A 20,703-nucleotide genomic window follows, 5' to 3' on the forward strand; every position below is an offset into this window, starting at 1 on the left:
GGGGGCTCAGCCTACTTGGCTGGGCAGGTAATCCTGGGTTGGGTAGGAAAGCAGGCTGAGCAAGCCATGGGAAGCAAGCCAGGAAGCAGCGTTCCTCCATGGTGTCTGCTTCAGTTCCTATCTCTAGGTTTCTGTCTGAGTTCCTCCCTCAATGACGGACTGTGACATGGAAATCTAAGATAAAAAACACTAGCTGGGCACAGTGGTGCACACCTTTAATCTCAGCACTTGGGAGGCAGAGGCAGGTGGATCTCTGAGTTTGAGGCCAGCCTGATCTACAGAGCAAGTTCTAGGGCAGCCATGGCTACACAGAGAAACCTTGTCTTGAAAAACCGAAAGATAAACTATACCATTCTTCACCAAGTTCCTTTTGGTCATGGTGTTTCTTACGGCACTAGAAAGCAGACTGGTGTGGTCACCTAAGGGTGCTAAAGTTCAGAAAAAGCCAGTGTCTGTGCACTGTGGTGCAGACAGTTTTGTTTTTGTAGATGTAATTATTCAGGGTCTCAAGGTTTCTGTCGATTAGTGTCTTTATAAAAGATAAGGCAGATTTAAAACATAAGACACTCTGAAAACAGGCCATGTGAAGACAAAAGACCCTTTAGTATAAACAAGGGACATCAAAAGTTACCAGCAGCCATCAGGAGGGAGGGGTACAGGAGGAATTCACTTTATGATCTTTAGCAGGCTCCAACTCTCAACACTATGCTTTGTAACACTCAACTCTAATCCCCTGAGGGATTACATTTCTGTAATTTGTCATGGCAGCCCCCGGGAAATGAGACCAATGTCACTAACCATAACCATGGCACACGCAGGAAAAGTAGTTAGAATATACACCTGGACCTAAACAAACCTCGGAACCCTTGTAACTGTCACTGATTCAGGGATTACAGTCTCACTGCTAACTCGCGGGTCATCCAGGCCACAGGAGGAATCCTGGAGAACCTCAAGGCTCTGACAGTGAGCTGACAAGGGTCTCTGAGGTACATGAGGGTGAGAGCACTCTCTTCAGGTCAAGATGCTCTCAAAGGCCCAGTGTACTCAGAGGATTTGGATGTTTGAACAGGTAGCTACAGAAACTTGTAAGGGAGACTACCCTTAATTCCAAGTTTGCTCTTAAGAGGTTAAGGAATTTTGATATTAGTATCCCCCTTGGTCCTTTGGCTTATGCTAACCATTCAGACAATGTTTCTCTAGAGCCTTAGGTGCTCTATTTCACCATGAACTCTCCTTATGCTAAACTCACCCAAAAAAGTGACATGCTCCACTAAAATAGATGCTTGAATGCTGCTGCTTTATCTTCCCACCTGCACACACCGAGAACAGGACGACAGTGGCAGGAGAGACATACTGCTTAGCTCTGCTAGAGACTGCACAGCTAAGTCTTTTTATCTTCTCAGTTAAAGAAAAACAGCTCCGTTGTTTGTGACGAACAACATCTAGCCCTCCTCACCTCCACCTCTTCTTTACCCACTCTTCCCCCCATCTCGAGACTTTGGGACCCGAGTCAAAGGCTGGACCCGAGTCAAAGGCTTTCTCTGTACTTTAACTCTTGTCAGTAATCTAAGTGGCTTCAGCATTTCTGTGACAACCTCTGAGTTTCTGAATATTTTAATGCTCTTTGCCCCCACTTGAACAAAATGATAAATTATCACATCGCCTAAGCTGTTCACTATGGAAATCATTATTTCAGGTGTCACATTCAGAACTTCTCATATTTTCAGCTTTTTCCATCTTCAATTCCCACTATTTCTTCTACTCAAACCAAATACAGACCAGAGTTTTTTTCCTTGCAGATACCATAGAAGTTATCATATGGAAGCTTCAAAAATAGCTGAATAAGCAAGAAGTTAAATTTAGGATACATAAATAAGGGTCATCAGAGTTATAGAATCAAAAAAATTATCAGTCTACACAGTTGTATAATTTCTACCTTAACCCATCACGTCAATCTCAGTAACCGAGGTACATGACTCAAGTACATGGGCGAGTAGACTATTAAAGGACTGTCCATCAGCAGAACTCAACTATAGTCATAATTCTGATATGAGAATAATATCATTCATGCTTATTTCTGCACTACACAGAATAGCTAAGATATCCATCAAAAGATAAAGACATTATGGTGTATATACACACTGCAATTTTATTCAGCCATAAAAAAGTGAAATCATAGTATTGGCACAAAAATGGATTGACATGGAAACCACCACATTAAACAAACAAGCCAACCTCCAATAGATACTCTAGCATGCTTTCTCTTACTTGCAAATCCTTCATTTTAGTGTGTGTGAGAGAAAGAAAGAAAAGGAACTGGGGGCTAGTTACCCAGGAAGGAATCTTAACTGAGAAAATGCCTCCATAAAAATCAAGCTGTAGAGACACCTGTGGGGCATTTTCTTAGTGATTGATGTGGGAGGTGCCAGTCCACTGTGGGCGGGGCCACCTCTGGGCTGGGGTCCTGGGTTCTATAAAAATAGCAGGCTGGGGCAAGCCATAAGGAGCACACTAGTTAGCAGTGCCCCTCCAAGGCCCCTGCATTCTTATCTCCTGCCCCCATGTTCCCGCCTGTTCTGAGTTACTATCCTGACTTTTTAATTAACAATAATGTGGAAGACTAAGCCAAACAAACCCTTTCCTGTCCAAGTTGCTTTTGGTCATGTTTCATCAGAGGAATAGTAACCCTAACTAAGACAGGATCTATAAGAAGAGATCATTGAGGGGGTGGAGGCAAGAGTCTTTTTTAAAAAATTCTATTCATTTATTATGTATACAGTGTTCTGGCATATATGCCTACACACCAGAAGAGGGCACCAGATCTCGTTACAGATGGTTGTGACCCACCATGTGGTTGTTGGGAATTGAACTCAGGACCTCTGGAAGAGCAGCAGGTGCTCTTAACCTCTGAGCCATCTCTCCAGCTCCTGGGGGGCAGAGTCTTAATAAGGGACCTTAAGTGTTCAATCGTAAATGTGATTTGTCTTAGTCTCTCCAAGGCTCAAGGAACATCACAGAACATGGGGATAGAAGAACCAGATGGAGGAGAGTGGCAGAATGGTGCCTTTGGAACATGGCACTCTTGTGCACACTTGCACAGCAGTTGTGGCCATCAGCACAAAAGTACCATAAGACCCTAGGTCTCCAACGACCCTAGGTTGTTTAGGCAGATAATGGCAGCTAGGGGGTTTAGGGTAAAGAGGCCCCATATGTTTCTGAGTATCTACAGGCAGTTAATGGTTCCTGGAGGAGGAAGGAACATTTTCTTTCGTGGTATTACCACTGTAAAGAGCCGAAACTCCTGTAAATAAACCTTTACCCAGGAGGCTTTATGTAATATTAATAAAACTTAGTAGGTCATCAAAAAGTGATTAAGAGCGAGCATGAAAGTAAAAGAGGACTGGGTGAAAAGGGACCCACAGGATTAAGAGAAATGGAGGCAAACAATAAAATACATTCTATATGTACCAAAATTCCATAATGTGACTCAGTGCACATAATGAACACGTGCCAATCAAATAATTTTAATGGAATAAATGAAAGCAGACAAGTGAAGTGGTTAGGGAGAGAGAGACTAAGAACAAAGTGTGTGGGCCAACATCAAAAACTAGAAATAAAACCAAAAGTGAATAAAATGACGAAAAGGATGAGTTTTTTATTGTTAAAAGTTTCATTCAGTATAGGTTAAACTCTCTTCTGCAAAAATATAAAAATGTTTATTAAAACTTACATTTGATAAAAATATCCTTTAGAACAGAACAATACAGTCATAAGTTTCTAGTACAGGAATTGACAGAAGCAACGTTCTAAGGCAACACTAGCAGTGTCTGTGGTACTTCGTGTAATGAATAAAACAATACTTACCAGTTTAGAAGCTCTGTTGACCTCCTTCTTGATGTCTTCTACTAGAAAGCCATAAACTCCTTCCTCTTCTTTACCTCTCTGCCAAATTCCACTTGACATTAACTATGAACATAATTCTCAATTAGGAAATATGCTCCAAGAAACCAGGTTGGAATTAACAAATATATGCATTACTATTATTCATGGCCAAATAAGAGGCAACTGAGACCTCTTGACTTTGAAGACATTAACAGTGTATACACATAAACTGATTCAAGGAACATTTCAGTAACAGAGAGAGGGGGAGGTGGGGTGTGGAGGAAGGAACAGTCAGTGAGCAGTGGGGAAAACAGAACCTTATCAGTCACACTCCAGCATTCTTATTCCACTGGTAGTATTGCAGGATTTTCACACTGTTTATAACAAAATAGAATTTTCATAATGCTAAGTCTGGGGTCAGTGTTTATGTTGGTGTGAGTAAGAATGGCCCTCACAGGCTCATGTATTTGAGTGCTTAGTCACCAGGGAGTGGAACCATTTGAAAGGATTACAAGGACTAGGAGGTGAGGCCTCACTGGAGGAAGTGTGTCACTGGGGGTGGGCTTTGAGCTTTCAAAAGCCCATGCCCAGTGCCGCGTCTCTGCTTTCTCTTTCGGATCAGGATGTAGCTCTCAGCTACTTCTCCTGCACAAGCCTATCTGCCTGTCACCACGCACACTTCCTGTCACCACACACACCGCCATGATGATTATGGACTGAACCTAGAAACTGTAACCAGGCCTCCAAACAAATGCTTTCGCTTGTAAGAGTTGCCTTTGTCATGGCATTTCTTCACAGCAATACAAAAGTGACTAAAACAATACTCTTCTGAAGTAGTATATCAAAAGACGGACTATAAATAAAACTTTAATATTACTAAATATGCTAAATAACTACAACACATCAATAAAAGCCGAGTTTGCAATTAATAAAGTTTGTTTCAGTCTCAATAATATCCTGAAATACAACTAGTACATATTTGTCTAAGACTCAGGTATAAGGAATCATCTATTGACTAACAGGAACAATTCTAAAAAGTCTTCATTAAAAAATAAATAAATAAAAGGTTAAGTGGAAATTTCTTTTTTATAATAAACAGACTCCAATGCCAACTTCGTGTGCACATTAGGGAATAATGAGATTCTTTTTTTTTTTTTGGTTTTTCGAGACAGGGTTTCTCTATGTAGCTTTGTGCCTTTCCTGGAACTCACTTGGTAGCCCAGGCAGGCCTTGAACTCACAGAGATCCGCCTGGCTCTGCCTCCCGAGTGCTGGGATTAAAGGCGTGTGCCACCACCGCCTGGCTGAATAATGAGATTCTTAGACTACAAGTATATTGAACTCGTAGACATAATGTTAAATACTGTTAATCGTCAGCCACAGGACCCGAGTGTGTCAATGGGGGATTAACTGGGCTGGGAAGACCTGTGCACTGTGAGTGGTGGGTGCCCTTCTCTGGCTGGATCCTGGACTTTAGGGCTGGAGAGAGCAGAGCACTGTATATGTGTTCTCTGCTCTCTGCTTCTTATCAGCTCAAGCCCAACCTCTGTGCCTTTCCCACCATGACAGACTGTGGCCGGCTGGACTGGGAGCTAGAACAAAGCCTGCCTCCTTCAAACTGTCCAGGGCATTTTAGCATAGGAAAAGGACCAAAGCCTCAGATCTGAAACAACCACTATCTTGGATATTACCAATGAATAACTTAGATGATTCCCCAGGAAAGTGATGAACTAAGTTCAATAGCATGGATGACAGGATTAAAAATGTTGATGAATTTATTTATTCTCCTTCAAGAAGTGGAGCTTAATTTCCCTTCCCCTTTAATACAGGATAAGAATTAAGTCAACTGTAACATAGACAATAAAGCAGAAGTGATAATGATATGTGAAACCTGGTAGATGATGGTTTCATCTAGGGTGTCCCCCACTCCCGTCATAATTTACTTTGAGGGACACCAGATGCTATTAGCAGTCCCTCTCAGAAGGCTAGGAAGTAAGGAGCTGGGCCTCTTGTCAATGCCTAGGAGGAATTGTGACTAAAAGCATGTGAGCAAGGCACTGGAGGGAGGCCCTCCAGCTTTTTAGGAAAGCCTTCAGATGTATCTTGGTGACATCTAAACTGAAGTCACTTAACAACTCAGCCAAAACTATTTGGAGAATAAATGTTGCTTTCCTCTGTTAAATTTCAGAATAATTTCTATAGCAGCCATAAAAAACTAACTTGGTTTCAAACACAGTGGGAACTAATGCAGCCTTAGCATGCTACGGTCTAATGCGCCAGGGACTTGTCTCATTTCGGATTCTTTGAACTGGGAAGCCAGCAGAGGGAGGAAATATAGGGAAGTAGTCTATAAGTGAGATCTTTCTTTGCTCTTCCCCTGAGCAAATCACACTATCGCCTGCTTCCTTTCTACTAATATTACCTTCGTCCAGAACTTTTCCTTCCAGGTGCTCTGTGAAATAAAATACTTTTCTTCTACTCTCTGAACCATCAGACAAGTCTGTTCTGTGACTTATCAGCAGCAACAAAGGAAACAAAAAAGTGGAAAAAAGGGCACTCCCCTGAGAGATCTAACCATTTTCTCCGTTGGATAAAAACAGGTCTTTTTTTAATAGCTGGATAAAAACATAGAAGTCTCTCTATGCACCAAGTAATCGCAGGGCCTTAAAATCTGACGTAAAAAAAAAAATCGTATTTTATATATAGAGATGGAAAAAAGATTCAGAAGTTAAATGATTTATCTAATTCTAAGAAATTAGTGTCATTTTCTCTTTAGAATACACTTCTAGAATAGAGTATACTTACCAAACAGTAGTAATGGACACTGAAATTCCATTTCTCATAAGTTTTCTTTTCTCCGTATTTATTGGGACAGTCATCATTTTTTCGACAGAAAACACAAGCTAAAAGCAAAAAAGCAGATAAATGTAAAATACTTCTTAAAATCACAAAACAACTCATAGAATCCGTGCTTCTTTGATGTGTGTGTGTGTGTGTGTGTGTGTGTATGTGTGTGTGTGTGTGTGTGTGTGAATGGCGGTCACAGGGCAACCTCGGTGTGAGCACTCCCTTTCCAGCTTGTTTGAGACACCAGCAAGCTGACTCAGGAGTGCCCTGTCCATGCCTCACGGAGTACAGCGATGTGCCACCAGGCACAGCTCCATGTGCGTTCTGGAGATCTGAACATGCAGACTACCGTAGCAAGTGCTTCACCCACGGCTGCAAATCCCTAGCTGCAGGATTCTGTCTAGCTGGACAAGGGCCTTGGGTGGTTCATGTCTATGGTTACAGACTGCTAGTCCAAAAGAAAGTCATATAGACCTCATTCCCAAATAAATGTGATATTGTTTTGATCTATGTAGTAGCTCCCTAAGGGATGGGGTCGAATACTTGTTTGTTTGGCCAGCATCAGAATCCTCTTCAGATTAAAACAAAAACAGTAGCTGCAAAGTCTAGGGCAAGCAGCTGTCAGACCAAAAAAACTAGGAAAGAAGTTGGGAAGAACGGATATATAGGGGGGTAAGGTCTTAAAAGTTCACGTATGTACTGCAGAACATAGGGGTCAGGTGTGCACCCATGGACATATCCGTGCTCACAGACCCAAGTAAACAAAAATTGACTGCTGGAGGGCCTTGAAGTGCATTCACATCCAATACATTAAAAAGACCTTGAATCAATAAGGGCCCTGAAGACACAAGATACTCCCTGAAGTATTCATTTTTATAGCAGACTAAGATTCAGTAAAATTGTTCTACTTCATTATATTCACTGTTAAAATTACCTTCTATCAGAACAAATACGGGTTTCTATTAAGCACACTGATTTAAATAAAACAAACAAACAAACAAACAAAAACTAGAGGCATTTATCTGAGGGGAAATTAAGTAAGTTGGAGTAAGGTTATATTCAGCAAGTGTAGAATGGTATTACATAAATCACTACAATTTCCAAACTACTGGCATTGCTGATTTAACTCAGGAGTCATAACAAGAAAAGACAAAGGTATGTGGGGGCAGAGGGATTGGTAGGAGCAAATTTCCTTGTTCAAAGGTAGAGTCAACAGATAAAGTGATTGTCGAGAGAATACTAAGAGTAACTGGGCGACAGCTTGGTTGGAATAACGTTTATCACACAGTATGAGGACCTAAGTTGGAATCTCTAGCACTTATAAAGCGCCAGAGTCAGTCAGTTGTACAGGAGGCAGAAACTGGTGGAGCCCTTGCCAGCCAGCTGAGCCAAATGGATGAGCTCAAGATTTAGTGAAATAACCTATCTCAAGAAAAAAAAGAAAAAAGAAGGCACACACCTTTGCTCTTAGCACGAAGGAGGCAGAGGCAGGTGGATTTCTTTGAGTTCAAGGCTGGTCTGGTCTGCACAGTGAGCTATAGGCCAGTCAGGGACAAGTGTAGTGAGACCCTGCCTCAAAACAAAACACATACCCCAAAGTCCACAAACCTAAATGAGAGAGTAGCACAGAGACACAGTATACACAGTAATGATGTAGATTCCTCATCAGTCACAGTAGCAAGTCAACAGCTACTGTTTAGAAGAAAGAAAACAACTATGTATCAACAGAGGAGACTGTTTTAAACTTAGAAACTTTGCTTTTCATGTTAGATTTTTGTCTACTGCTTATATTATCTTCATTTGTCACAGGAAAATCCATGGAAAAATTAAACAATAATTTTCTCAGATTCAAATCCTATCTAATAAATCATATAAAATGTACAAAAATAAATTTGACAAAATGTCTTCTGACAGCAAATTTAGTTTGTGGAGATGAACACAATCATTATAACAGAACATATTAACCAAGCACACATCAGAACATTCATTCTTACTGGCTGGGTAGCATTCTAAATGGATTCTACTGTAATAAAAATATTTTAAATACAGTTACTTACCAAGACTTTTTGAGTTATCAGGTTTATTTTTGTTCATTTTACTAGGAAAAACAAGAACATTAATATCTTAATTTCAAAAATCTCTGACCATTTTTCTTAAATTCAGTCAGTACATGATTATAATCAAGACATATAAAAATCATTTCATAATACAGTACAGTAGTTAACTTCCTCACTTTTTGAACAAATACAGTTTAAGAAGAGTGGTAGAATTTGAGGATTTCTTTAACACTGGAAAGAATATTTAATTATTAAAACAAATACTAAGATTGTGGGATGCCCTGCAGTGCACCAAAAAGTCCTACACAACAGAGAACTGCCTGGATTTCCATATTCCTAAATAAATATTAAAGTACTGGTTAAAAAGTAAAATCAATAAAAATAAAATTTTAAAGTCTCCTTATACTTACATTATCTGTCCCAACTGTGATTAATGATATCTAGCTATTGCTAATTGTTGGGTTTATTATAACATAAAACAATGCCCAAGGTTCACAACACAAACGACTCTGGCAAGTTTTCTGAGAGTAACACTACCATATTATTCAGTGTATTGCAAATCATTATTTGCTGGAGGTGACTGGTAAGTATGAGTACAGTAATTCTAGAATACATTTTCTTTATAAAGAGATCCCTGTGGCTACATATGCTTGGCCTTTTCCTACTACAATGACTCAAGAATCTCTCTTGGTGAATGATGTCATAAAGGTCTGACCAATTCTTTATACAGACAACTATGTTACTTAAATTTTTTTTTTAAAAAGTTATCTGAGGTTTCCTGTTCATGGCTGGTTAGCCTAAGATTACCCAGTGTACGTCAGTATCAAACGTCAGTTTTTCAAGTCACATCAGTGCCATGACTCGAATATGCGATTTGATTTGTTGGCTTCTGCTCTGTAATTTCACTGCAGTCAGTATTCCCAGCTTTAGCCAACTGCAGGCTTACCCCTCGTGTTTTTAAGCCAGTCCATTTAAATGGCAGGAAATGCACTGAATCAAGACACACGGTATACACAAGTAGCTTATACTATTTTCTTATGCTGTGACTTTCTTCTAGGATTGAAATAAAAACAATTACCCAAATATTTGACATTTTGAAGAAATTATATCAATTCTATAGTTTATACTCTTATTTTAGAGAATAAAATAGCCCAGGCTGGCCTTGAAACCCCAGAGATCCACCTGCCTCTGCATCTGTACTGGGATTAAGGGTGTGGTAACCACATACAGCTCTGGCTCATATTTTTAATATTAGACTTTTTAGCCCCTTGATTTTGAAAAAAGCTTTTCATTTTAAAGTCCAGATGTAGGATCTCCCTCTCACATTAGGGACTGAGCCCAGGCACCCTGAATGTTAGGCAAACGCTCTTATTTCACCTTTCCTGACAAAGGGACAGCCAACTTGCAAGCCTGCCTCAGACTACCTATTACAAAGGTCGCACCACCATGCCCAGCTGTGATCCCTTCATTTCAAACAAGCTTACAGAATAAAACATAAGCAAAAACAAAAAAACAAAAAAAAAGTTACCCACATATTTTTAAAGTTATCTATCTCAGTAGCACTCACAGTATCAGTCTGAGAAACAACAACGTCCAACTCTTTCCTTCCTTGAGAAATCACTAACAATCTAAGTTCTAAAGGGCCACAGTGAAGAGTTCCCTAAGTCTCTCCCCCAGCTTATTCCCACTTCACCTGGATGTTTCAGGAGGCAAGGCCTGATGCCCTGAACTGTGTGATTAGCGCTTGCTAATATCATCTCACCAAAAGACAAAAACTGGATTACAGATCTAAAGATGAATCTGAAAGTCCATCTTGGTGGTGCACATCTGTTGTAACAGCACTCAAGAGGTAGAGGCAGGTGTATTTCTGTGAGTTCAAGACTAGACTGGTCTACACAGTGAGCTCCAGGCCAGCCTCGTCTGCATAATGAGAGCCTGTCTCAAGTATATTTCTAGAAAAAAACAAACAAGTAAGTCTTTGCTAACATACAGTAGGATTGTTAGGGGGCTGGAGTGGCAGCTTGACAGTCAAGAACAGGGACGGCTCTTGCCAAAGACCCAAAGTTCAGTTCCTAACACCCACCAAGTGGCTCACAACCATCTCTAACTCCAGTTCCAAGGGATCCACCGCAGCCTGGAACCTCCATAAGCACCAAGCATGCATGCGGTGTACAGACACACATTCATATACATAAAGAAATCATAGAAAAAAGAAAGATTTTTTAGAGCTTCGAAGGAAAGATGGTTAACAGCAATTAGCGTCTTTAGTTCGCTTGTGTGTATATGAGTCAGTCTAACAAAGAACAGACTATTCTTAAGACTGGAAGAGTGCCAAAACCCACAAAAAAAAATAATAGAAATAATTTCTTGTATTTGATCAGATCATAATGAAAGACTAAAAATCAACAGCTAAAAACTACAGAAATCATACATTTTGAAGCTGAATCACTAGATCATTGATGAACTCAAAGAAAGTATTTACAAAGTTTTTAGAATCAAGTAAAAATGAAGATATAACTTATTGGAACCTTTAAGGAACAGTAAAAGCAGGACCGGCTTTAGCTCAGTGGCTCACAGCCTGTGAGTCTCTAGTCTCTAAAAAGAAGCAGTAAAAGCAGAGGAAAGTTCATGGCTATGCATGCTTACGTTATTAAAAGCAGAGAGAACTCAATGACACACTTCAAAGAATTAGAAAAACAAACAGTAAGTGTCAAAGCAGCAGACAGAAGGAAGGAACAGAACAAAATTAATACAAGAGTCACAAAGACGGAAAGAAATGATTTGATTTGAAATGATATGAGACACTCTTGGCCAAAGTAAACAAAGTAGGAAACCATAATTAATAACGTCTATGAAATGGGAGGCTCATATATGCTGAAAACTTTAGCTACCTTTCCTGTTGCGATATGTTTTTTTTAACTAAGCAGAGGCGATGACTTTACATTATAATTGTACTGTCACTGAACTGTATACTAACAATGGTTAATTCCGTGTTAATTTTATCTAGAAAATGTTAAATGTACAACTATGTCTATCAAATATTGGATGAAAACATAGTCACTGCATACAAATGTCCCAGTAGCTTGTTCTGTAATGGCTAAAAACAAGTGATCTAAATATGCATCAATAGAAGGATAAATTTAAACACTGTAGCACATTTGTACGATAGGATATCATCACTAAGATGCATTTAACTAAATCCCTAAGATGGATGAAGGTTATTACTTACAAACTGAATTACCAGATGAATTTTTATATTAGTGATAGCCCTTTAAATTAAAAGGAAAACTAACCAAGTTACCAGCGTGTACTGATTTTCATATACAAATGACCCTCAGGAAACAGCTTCTCTTGGTCTCTACATACTGGATCGCTATGACCACTGCTCAGGATTCTTAAGTCATTCTGACACACAAAAGTCTTGTAGTATTCCAACTCTAGAATTCAAGAAGAAATCAATCTAGACTGTGCCAGGGACACGCGCTCCGATTTAAAAACACACACCATCTTCTCTGCAGAAGGAGTGTCTGATGGTAGAATACTGTTTGCTCCAGATATGCCTACCCAATGGTCTTTAGAAGGATGGCCCAACATTATTGGACAGGTTTTTACAGAAAAGAATGTAGGCAAGATGGTTAGGTCTTAAGCTTGTAAGTAAATGGAACAGCAAGCTTTCTGTTTATTTAGTTCTCCCTCACTCATTATTTAATTATATTGTACATCACTCATTTTCACAAACAGCATCAGATATAAAAAATACATTTTAAAAATTAAACATTTTGGTAACTCTGTTTATCTTAATATAGAGATAATGTTATCTGGCTTAAGTGAGAAAAGACATAGAAAGCTAATGTCATGAATATGAGTAAATATTGGTCTTTTTCTTATTTAAAATTTCTCTAGGGGTTATTTTAATTTTTCTCAAATATGGCTGTGTACAGACTGTGTGTCACCTGAAAACAAGAGTTTGGAATCAGACTGTCCACAGCCAGGCTGTAAAGGACTTTTTATGTTTAAGAAAGCTGAGATCTGAACCATCCATATATTGGAAAATTTATGGATTAGCAGTTGGAGACTCAAGAAAAGGACAGAAAGAACTACTTGCAAAAATATTTATCTTAGGACAATAAGATCAGTTGGTAAAGGTTCTAGCCATCAAGCCCAAGGACTTGTATTTGACCCCTGGAACTGACAGAGAAGAAAAAAAAAAAAAAACTCTCACAATGGATAATCCCCAGGATTACAGGTCTTACACATAGGATCACAATGCCTCTGACTTTTATAAAGCATACACACACACACACACCAAATAATTTAATTTTTAGTTAAATCTAGTTTCAGATTTTCACTCTTATTAGTTACATAAGAACAAATTACTGGATCTTTGTTTACTTATCTGAAGACTGTAGGTACCTCATATACATTGTAAAGGTTAATGAAAACACATATAATACGGTTGTACCATGTTTAGTAGCTGTATTTTAGACATCTGTTCTCATTTACTATGCATTACACATGTACTAATCCACTGAATTCCCACAATAATCCCACAAGGAAGGCTTTTATCCCCATTATACACTTAAGAGACCTGAGTCAGGGGCTTAACAACTTCCCGAGTCAAGGTCACCCAGTGACGAGGTAGAAGTGATGGGGATGCTAAACAAGAAGTCTGGTTCCAGTTGCACGTCTTTAAGCAATATATTACCAGGCTTTTCTAGGAAGGCCATGTTTTTAAACCTCTGGCAGAATATTCTAACTTTTCCGTTAAAATGCAATTATTCAAAAGTCCACCTTCCAGACCTACCAAGTTAGAATCTGTGAAGTTTGAGTACAGGCATCAGCATTCACGGAGCCTTTACAGGAGTAAGCACACAATAAAGTATGACATTTCTTAATGTAGGTAAAAGAAAAACAAAGATAGCCTGGGAACAAAAGCACATTAGGATACAGAAAATCTAAAACTGGTGACTTGCTGGTAGCATGTATGAAGCTCGAGGATTTGCCGGCAATCTTTGGGAAAAGAGAGCCAATACCTTTGTGGCAGCCTTACAAAAAATAATTTCAATGATACTGTTATTTCATTTTTTTTTTTCTTCCTGGTGTACCCCGAAAGCAACACTGGTTAGCAGGTATGGAGGATGAAGAATTGATTTTATTTTGGATGTTAGTACCACTTAAAAAAAGGTATTTATGTTTTTCGATGGTACATTAACCAGCTGCTAAAACCTTAAAAGGATCTCTATTTATCTTTTTTTTTCTACAAAGCACAAAATCAACCTGACAATTTTCAGTAAAGCGAAATAAGTGCTAAACATCTGAAATACTGAAGTTTACATTTACCGTGCACAACTAGGCTATTCAAAAAGGTATGGCTTTTTGTCGGGGTTTGTGGGAGTCCAGTTCATCATAAAAGACGAACAAAAAGAAAACCCAAACAAAAACGCTCGAAGAAAACTCCATTCTTGATGCACTGAGTTCCTCTTAAAATAACGATAATAACACAGTCGGCCAATGAATGAAGAGGGCGAAAAGGCAGGCGGACAGACTAGACCCCTATGCCCATTGTTAGCAAACTAACATCTGTGAGCCACCGCTGTTACTGTAGCCAGTTAAAATGAGCAAAGAGGCTCAGATTTTTGCGGTACACGAGAAATGTCAAAGCGTGAAAGAAAAATACCCCGGTTTTAAACACAAAGGATACTCAGATTTCAGCTTAAATCCCCACGAGGCATTTCAAGGCTGTCATTTCTCTGCGGTGCGGGGACCGGTCTGAGGAGCAACTGGGAGCCACGTCGGGCATCCCTGCGTGCAACCCTCTCCCCCCATCCCCGCCCCGCCCGGGCCCCCACTTCTGTCTTTAATTAATAAAGGGCAGCTCTCCCACCTCCCGCAGGGAGCTGCGGCAGCGCGCACCGTGCACCGTGCAGCGCAGGGAGAAGCTCGCACCGGTCATGCGCACCCGTGCCGGGGACCCTCCCGTCCCTCCCGGCCGTGTCCTCACCAGGCGCGGAGCCGGAGTCCCAGGGCCGCTGCGTGACCGCCCGCGTCTAGCGCTGCGCTGCCGTACGCCCACCCGGCGCAGCCCCATCCAACGGCTCGCAGAATTCAAATTCGCCCACTTCCGCTTGCGACCCGGAAGGCACGGCTGCTCCGCCCCGCCCCGCCGCAGGGAAGTGGGAGGAGTGTGGCTGCTTCTGCGCCCTGGCATCTGGGACGAACTTACCCGTGGTGTGCGCTGGGGAGGCTGTGCCGACCCGGCGAGGAAAACTACTCCTTTTCCTTGCACGTCCCGGGGAACCAGCCAAGGCGCCTGCCACCCCCACCAGGATTACCCCATGCTAATGAGAACGGTGTGGAGGCGCCTTCGTCAGGGGTTCTTTTACATCACAGTTCCCTATTGTCCTGGAAGATTCTTTCTTGGCCCTGGGGTGTCCGTTTCCCTTAGCGAGAACCAGGATGAAAATTTTAATCCCCAAATGTCTGGAGTTTCTGAAGGGAATACATCTGAGAAGTTTAAGAAACTTGCACAGAATTTTGGTCCTAATTTAGGCAGATGACTGAAAGAACACAACTGTGTAAACATTAGAGCTGGGTTTAATAGTGGGTCAGCTAATACCTGAGAGCACTGATTTAAACTTGATTTACCCTAACACTGTTTCGTTAGTGTCTTTCAAAACACAGTTTGAGAGATTTACTGAATTTCTAGAATCCAGACACCCAGATTCTAGATACCTGGCACAAAGGTAGAAAGTTATTTGTTAACCGATGTAACGCTTTTTAACAGTGGGAAAGGAGAAATAATCTTACTATTTAATGTTCCACATTAATATTATGAACTCATTAAATTTATAGTTCTTGAAGGTAGACATTAAATGTTTTCCTATATATTTTACAATTCTTTGCACCTTCTCTGCAGTAAGTTTTGTCTCTCACAGGAATTAAAATTCTCAGTCTGACCTTCAAGCAAGGTTAAATATTCTTGGGTAGGGCAGTTGATACTATCTAGAGGTCTTGATAGGTTCATTTTCTCTGCTAGTTAGAATTAAAAGGCAAGGAAAATCTTCAGCATAACAGGTAGCATCAGAGAAGTCAGCAAACACCACAGACCCCAGCAGACAGCACGAGCTATTGAAGAGAGGCAGGGATGAGGAAACACACACACACACACACACACACACACACACACACACACACACACGCAGCAGACACACGAGAAAATTGCTCGCTGTAAAGTGGAGTGTGGGGTGGGGGAAGACTCCTTCTCCAGAAGCCAAAAATCCCGTCTCTTCTCTAGGGCTGGCTTTTTAAAAAAAAGTTTCTCAAAAGAGTTTTCCTCCACCTAATGTAGAGTTGGTCAGTTTGGAGAAAGATGAGATGGTTGATCAGTCTCCCCCCCACCCCCCAGCTGTTGGGTAACACGTCGTGATCAAGCCTCAGACTTGTTGAGCCAGTCCCAACAACTGGGGGCCTGCTGGAGGGAGACAGAAGCCTACAAAGGCCTTTGTTTTGAGCTGACAGGTTTTTGTCTCAAGTCTGGAGGGTGAGGAAGAAGCCCGCTGTGTTGGAAATTCACCACCTTCCTTGCCTCCCCATCCCCACCACCTCCTACCTGTCTGCCAGCCAGGGAGTCTGTCCAACCCCCAGTCTCTCATTGGGCTAGATCGTTGGTCTAATGCTTAATCTCTGGCACCAGCAAGGAAAAAAAATTCTCCCTGGCTCCCTGCATTAGCTAGAGTTCTCTAGACTAACAGAACTTATGGAATGAACCTCTCTCTATATATAGACGGGATTTATTAGAATGACTTACAGTCTGAGGTCCAGCAATTGCAGCCTATGATCAGAAAGTCCAAGAATCCAGTAATTGCTCAGTCTGTGAGGCTGGATGTCTCAGCTGGTCCACAGTACATGCTGGAATCCCAAAGAAGTAGCTGTAATGCCAGTGAAGGAATGGACTTGCTAGCGAGGCAAGAGCAAGCAGGAAAGGAGCAGAAGTTTCCTTCTCTGTGTCTTTACATAGGCCACCAGCAGAAGACATGGCCCAGATTAGATCTGGGCTAAAGATCTGGATGAAGGGTGTGTCTTTCTACTTCAAAGATTCCAATTAGAAGTAGATCTTCCCACTTCAAATTAAGCAGAAATCCCTCACAGGTGTGCCCCCCACTTCTGGGTTTTAGTTATTCCAGATGTAGTCAAGTTGACAACCAAGAGAAGCCATCACAAACCCACCCCTTGTCAACTAATTTCCAAATGAAGACAATGGGGAGGGGGGAATAACCAGGTCATAATAATGACTAAACACAATATAACCACTCCACGTACAGTCACAAATACATTTTATATTCAACCAGGTTATTACTGTGCCTAACATAGTACAACTACCCCTCGTACAACTGCAAATGCATTGTAAATTTAGAATAGGTGGCAATGTCCCTTGAGGGACCTTCTTTTAGTATCTCAAACTTAAATATGATAACCATTGATGGTCTCTTTATTGATGTTACATCACACGATAAAGAAACTGAGGGAAAAATATTGTACTAACACATTCTTAAAAAAATACAGCAGAAGCACTCATGCCAATTATACCCCCCTTTCTGCAATTGTTCTAGTGGCCTTAGCTGGTATTTATAACTACCTTCCTCTACTACCCATTCTGTATTTTCCCCCACCCTCAGCAAGCACCTCAGCAGGTCTTGGTTCTTTTCCCAGAAGAGCGACCCATCCCTTCATTCTTGATGGGTCTGTGTCCTCCCTGGATTAGGCTCTTGTAACTTCCCATTGACTTTAATCACAGAACATTGTAGCACCAAGAGATGCCCTAAAGGATCTCTTGCACGTAAATCAAACGTAATCTCTCTTAGCTCCTTTCTGGAAAAGCAATCCAATTTCCCCATGGTAATCTAGGTCAATTACCCCCACCTCCCACCCCCACCCCACACACTATTATTCCTTTCTTAGCCTATAGGCTTAAAGGCACTAGAAGTCCAAAGTTGCCAGGGGCAAGTCTGAGCTTTCAGTTCAATGGAATGTTTATTGTGGTTCCTGCCAGGAGCACTCCCTGCTCTGGAACTAAAAATGTCTAGGCCAGCGGAACTCAAGGTCATGGGAATAGGAAGCAAAATGTTCCCTGTGGATCACAGGGTGATAGTGAATGGAGCTATTCCCTTTCTACTCCTTCATTCCTGGACCATGGATCCTGGCTATCAGATAAATTGTACCATATATTGGACACTTATTAAAAGCATATACTGCCTTCTGGACAACCTTGTCCCAGTTATCCAGGCTGCTGGCATCTAATTTGCACTGTAACTGTCTTCAAAAGGCCATTCCATCTTTCTGTTAGGTCAGCTGCTTCAGTATGGTCAGGAACATGCTAAGAGCAGTAGGTTCTGTGATCACGGGTCCACTGTCATACTTCTCTGGCTGTGAAGTGAGTTCCTTGTGTCAGAAGCAGTACTGTGTGGATTACCATAATGGTGGATAGGCGTTCTGTAAGTCCTTGATGATTTTGGCAGAAGCATTACATGCAGGAAAAGCAAATCCATAGCCAGAATAAGTATCTGCTCCAGGAATGTTGTTTCCACAGAGGAAGTGATCTAGTGTAGTCAACCTGTCACCAGGTTGCTGACTAGTCTCCCTGGAGAATAGTGCTGTATCTGGGCTCTATTGTTGGTCTCTGTCATTGGCACTCAGCAGCAGCTGTAGCAAGCGGTAAGTAGAATATTGTCAAACCCATGGATAACCCCATCTCTGCCACCATGCCTCTTTGCTCGTGGATCCACTGGACAGTGACAGGAACGGCTGAAGAGAGAGGCTGTCAGTAGAACACGCCATCCAATCTCCTTGATTACTGAACTCCTTCTCTGCTGACGTTACCTTTCGATGAGCATTTGCACAAGTGTCTTCACATCCTTCACCTATTTGGAAAGATCTACTCACATCCTTCTTCCCCAGATGTCTTTCTCACCCATTTTCCAATCATGTTCTTCCCAAGTCCATGACTATCAGCCAAACCATTGAATCAGTGAACAATCACAATCTGGCTATTTCTCCTTCCACTTCTGGGTAATGTCTGCAAAACACACAGAACCATTAGTAAACCAGGCCCTAGTCTTCTCTTTCTTAGTCAACTGATCATATTGTACACCCCATGAGGCCATAGGTGCATACTTGACAGTTGTCTGCAGATGATGGTAGAGACTTGCTCTAAAATCCTAAAGGTCTCTTTTGTGATTCACCTATGGGGCATGAATCTTAAATGGTCTTATTAATAAAAACAAACCTGGGAGCCAGATATCAGAGTGAAGGCTGAAAGATCAGAGAAACAGAACAGGCCACAGCTAACCTCACCTTGCCAATTCCTCAGCTCATCCTGTTTCCTCAGACTGGAAGCTTCTGAGTCCCCATTCAAATGGATCTCAGCTGAACTGTTGCTCAAAAGCCTAAAAGCTTAACCAGCTCTAGTTTCTGGTTTTCACGCCTTATATACCTTTCTGCTTTCTGTCATCACTTCCTAGGATTAAAGGCTCTTGTTACCACACCTGGCTGTTTCCAGTGTGGCTTTGAATTCACAGAGATCCATATGGATCTCTGCCTCTGGAATGCTAGGATTAAAGGCGTGTGTGCCACCATTTTCTGGCCTCTATATCTAGTGGCTGTTCTCTGACTCCAGATAAGTTTATTAGGGTGCACAATATTTTGGAGAACACAATATCACCACAGTTTGTAGTGTCCCTTGGGTAGGCTTAAGAAAGGTGGCCTTGCTGGAGGAGGTGAGTCTCTAGAGTGGGCTCTGTCTGCTGTCCTGCTGTCCCAATGTCTTTATATGGGCTCTAACCCTCTGGAGCTGTAAGGGCAAATAAGCCCTTCCTTCTAAAACTTGCCTTGGTCATGGTGTTTTATCATAGTTATAGAAAAGTAACTAATACATAAGTTGGTACTAGGGAATGGGCTTGCTATGTGTCTCAGTTAGGGTATCTATTGCTGTGATAAAATACCATGACCAAAACAGCTACAAAAACACAAACAAGAACAGCTGAGGCAACACACCCCTCCAAAACCCAGCATCACCCATTATAACATTCCCTGAAAAAAGAACTTAGCTGATACAGAAGACAAGAACTTAAAAATAGTAATTATAAATATGCTCAAAGAGCTCAAAGAGGTTATGAATAATGTCTGAATGAAGACTATGGAAATACAAACAGTTGAATGAAACAATGAGAGCAGAATTTAACAGAGAAGTAGAATCTTTGAAGAAAAGAGAAACTGAAATAAAACTCAAAAAGGAAAAACTCAGGGAAATCAAACAAAAGGCTCAGAAGAATGCCTCACCAACAGTTTGAGTGAAGTGGATCAGAGAACATTAGAGCTTGAAGACCAGGTAGAAAAATGGGACTACTCCGTCAAAGAGAATGTGAAAACTTTAAAAATCCAGACAAAAAACATCCGGGAAATCTGGAACACTATGAAAAGGCCAAACCTAATAGGTGCAGAGGAAGGAGAATAAACCCACCTAGGTCAAAGACACAGAAAATATTTTTAATGACAACATAGGAGAAAAATTTCCAAACCTAAAGAAAGATGTTTATCAAGGTTCCAGAGACATACAGAACACTAAATACAGGACTAGCAAAGAATCATCACATAACATATAATAATCCAGACACTAGATGTGCAGAACAAAGAAAGGATATTTAAAGCTGCCAAGGAAAAAGACCAAGTCACACATAAAGACAGTCCTATCCTGACTTTTCAGTGGAGTGAAAGACAAAACAGCCTGGACAGATGATCTAAAAGCTCTGAATGACCATAGTTACCAGCCCAGACTATGATATCAAGAAAAACTGTCAGTTATAATTCCTTCAAAGAGGAAGGGAAATGTTTCTTGATAAAAGCAAATTTAAAGATTTATATCC

The 20,703-nt window shown here is 41.0% G+C and overlaps 1 protein-coding gene across 10 annotated transcripts in view; it reads right to left on the reverse strand.

Annotated features, from left to right (window-relative positions):
* G2e3 (G2/M-phase specific E3 ubiquitin protein ligase) overlaps positions 1 to 15,189 on the reverse strand; it is a 35,519-nt gene extending 20,330 nt beyond the window's left edge. Inside the window, exons 1-5 of one of the 10 annotated variants that reach the window (XM_076550703.1) lie at positions 14,787 to 14,907; positions 13,590 to 13,638; positions 8,786 to 8,826; positions 6,687 to 6,784; positions 3,865 to 3,966 (exon numbers count right to left, since the gene is read on the reverse strand). In XM_076550703.1, the coding sequence (XP_076406818.1) occupies positions 3,865 to 3,966; positions 6,687 to 6,784; positions 8,786 to 8,822 (237 nt within the window). In that variant the 5' untranslated portion in view covers positions 8,823 to 8,826; positions 13,590 to 13,638; positions 14,787 to 14,907. Of the gene's footprint in view, positions 1 to 3,864; positions 3,967 to 6,686; positions 6,785 to 8,785; positions 8,827 to 9,195; positions 9,462 to 12,078; positions 12,338 to 13,589; positions 13,676 to 14,486; positions 14,948 to 15,008 lie in introns of those variants that run through there. The other 9 variants (XM_076550705.1, XM_042260641.2, XM_015994162.3 and 6 more) reach the window with 9 other exon arrangements.
* Positions 15,190 to 20,703: the final 5,514 nt, after the last annotated feature.

Source organism: Peromyscus maniculatus, chromosome 14 (assembly GCF_049852395.1).
Source record: "Peromyscus maniculatus bairdii isolate BWxNUB_F1_BW_parent chromosome 14, HU_Pman_BW_mat_3.1, whole genome shotgun sequence".
Taxonomy (NCBI): Eukaryota; Metazoa; Chordata; class Mammalia; order Rodentia; family Cricetidae; genus Peromyscus; species Peromyscus maniculatus.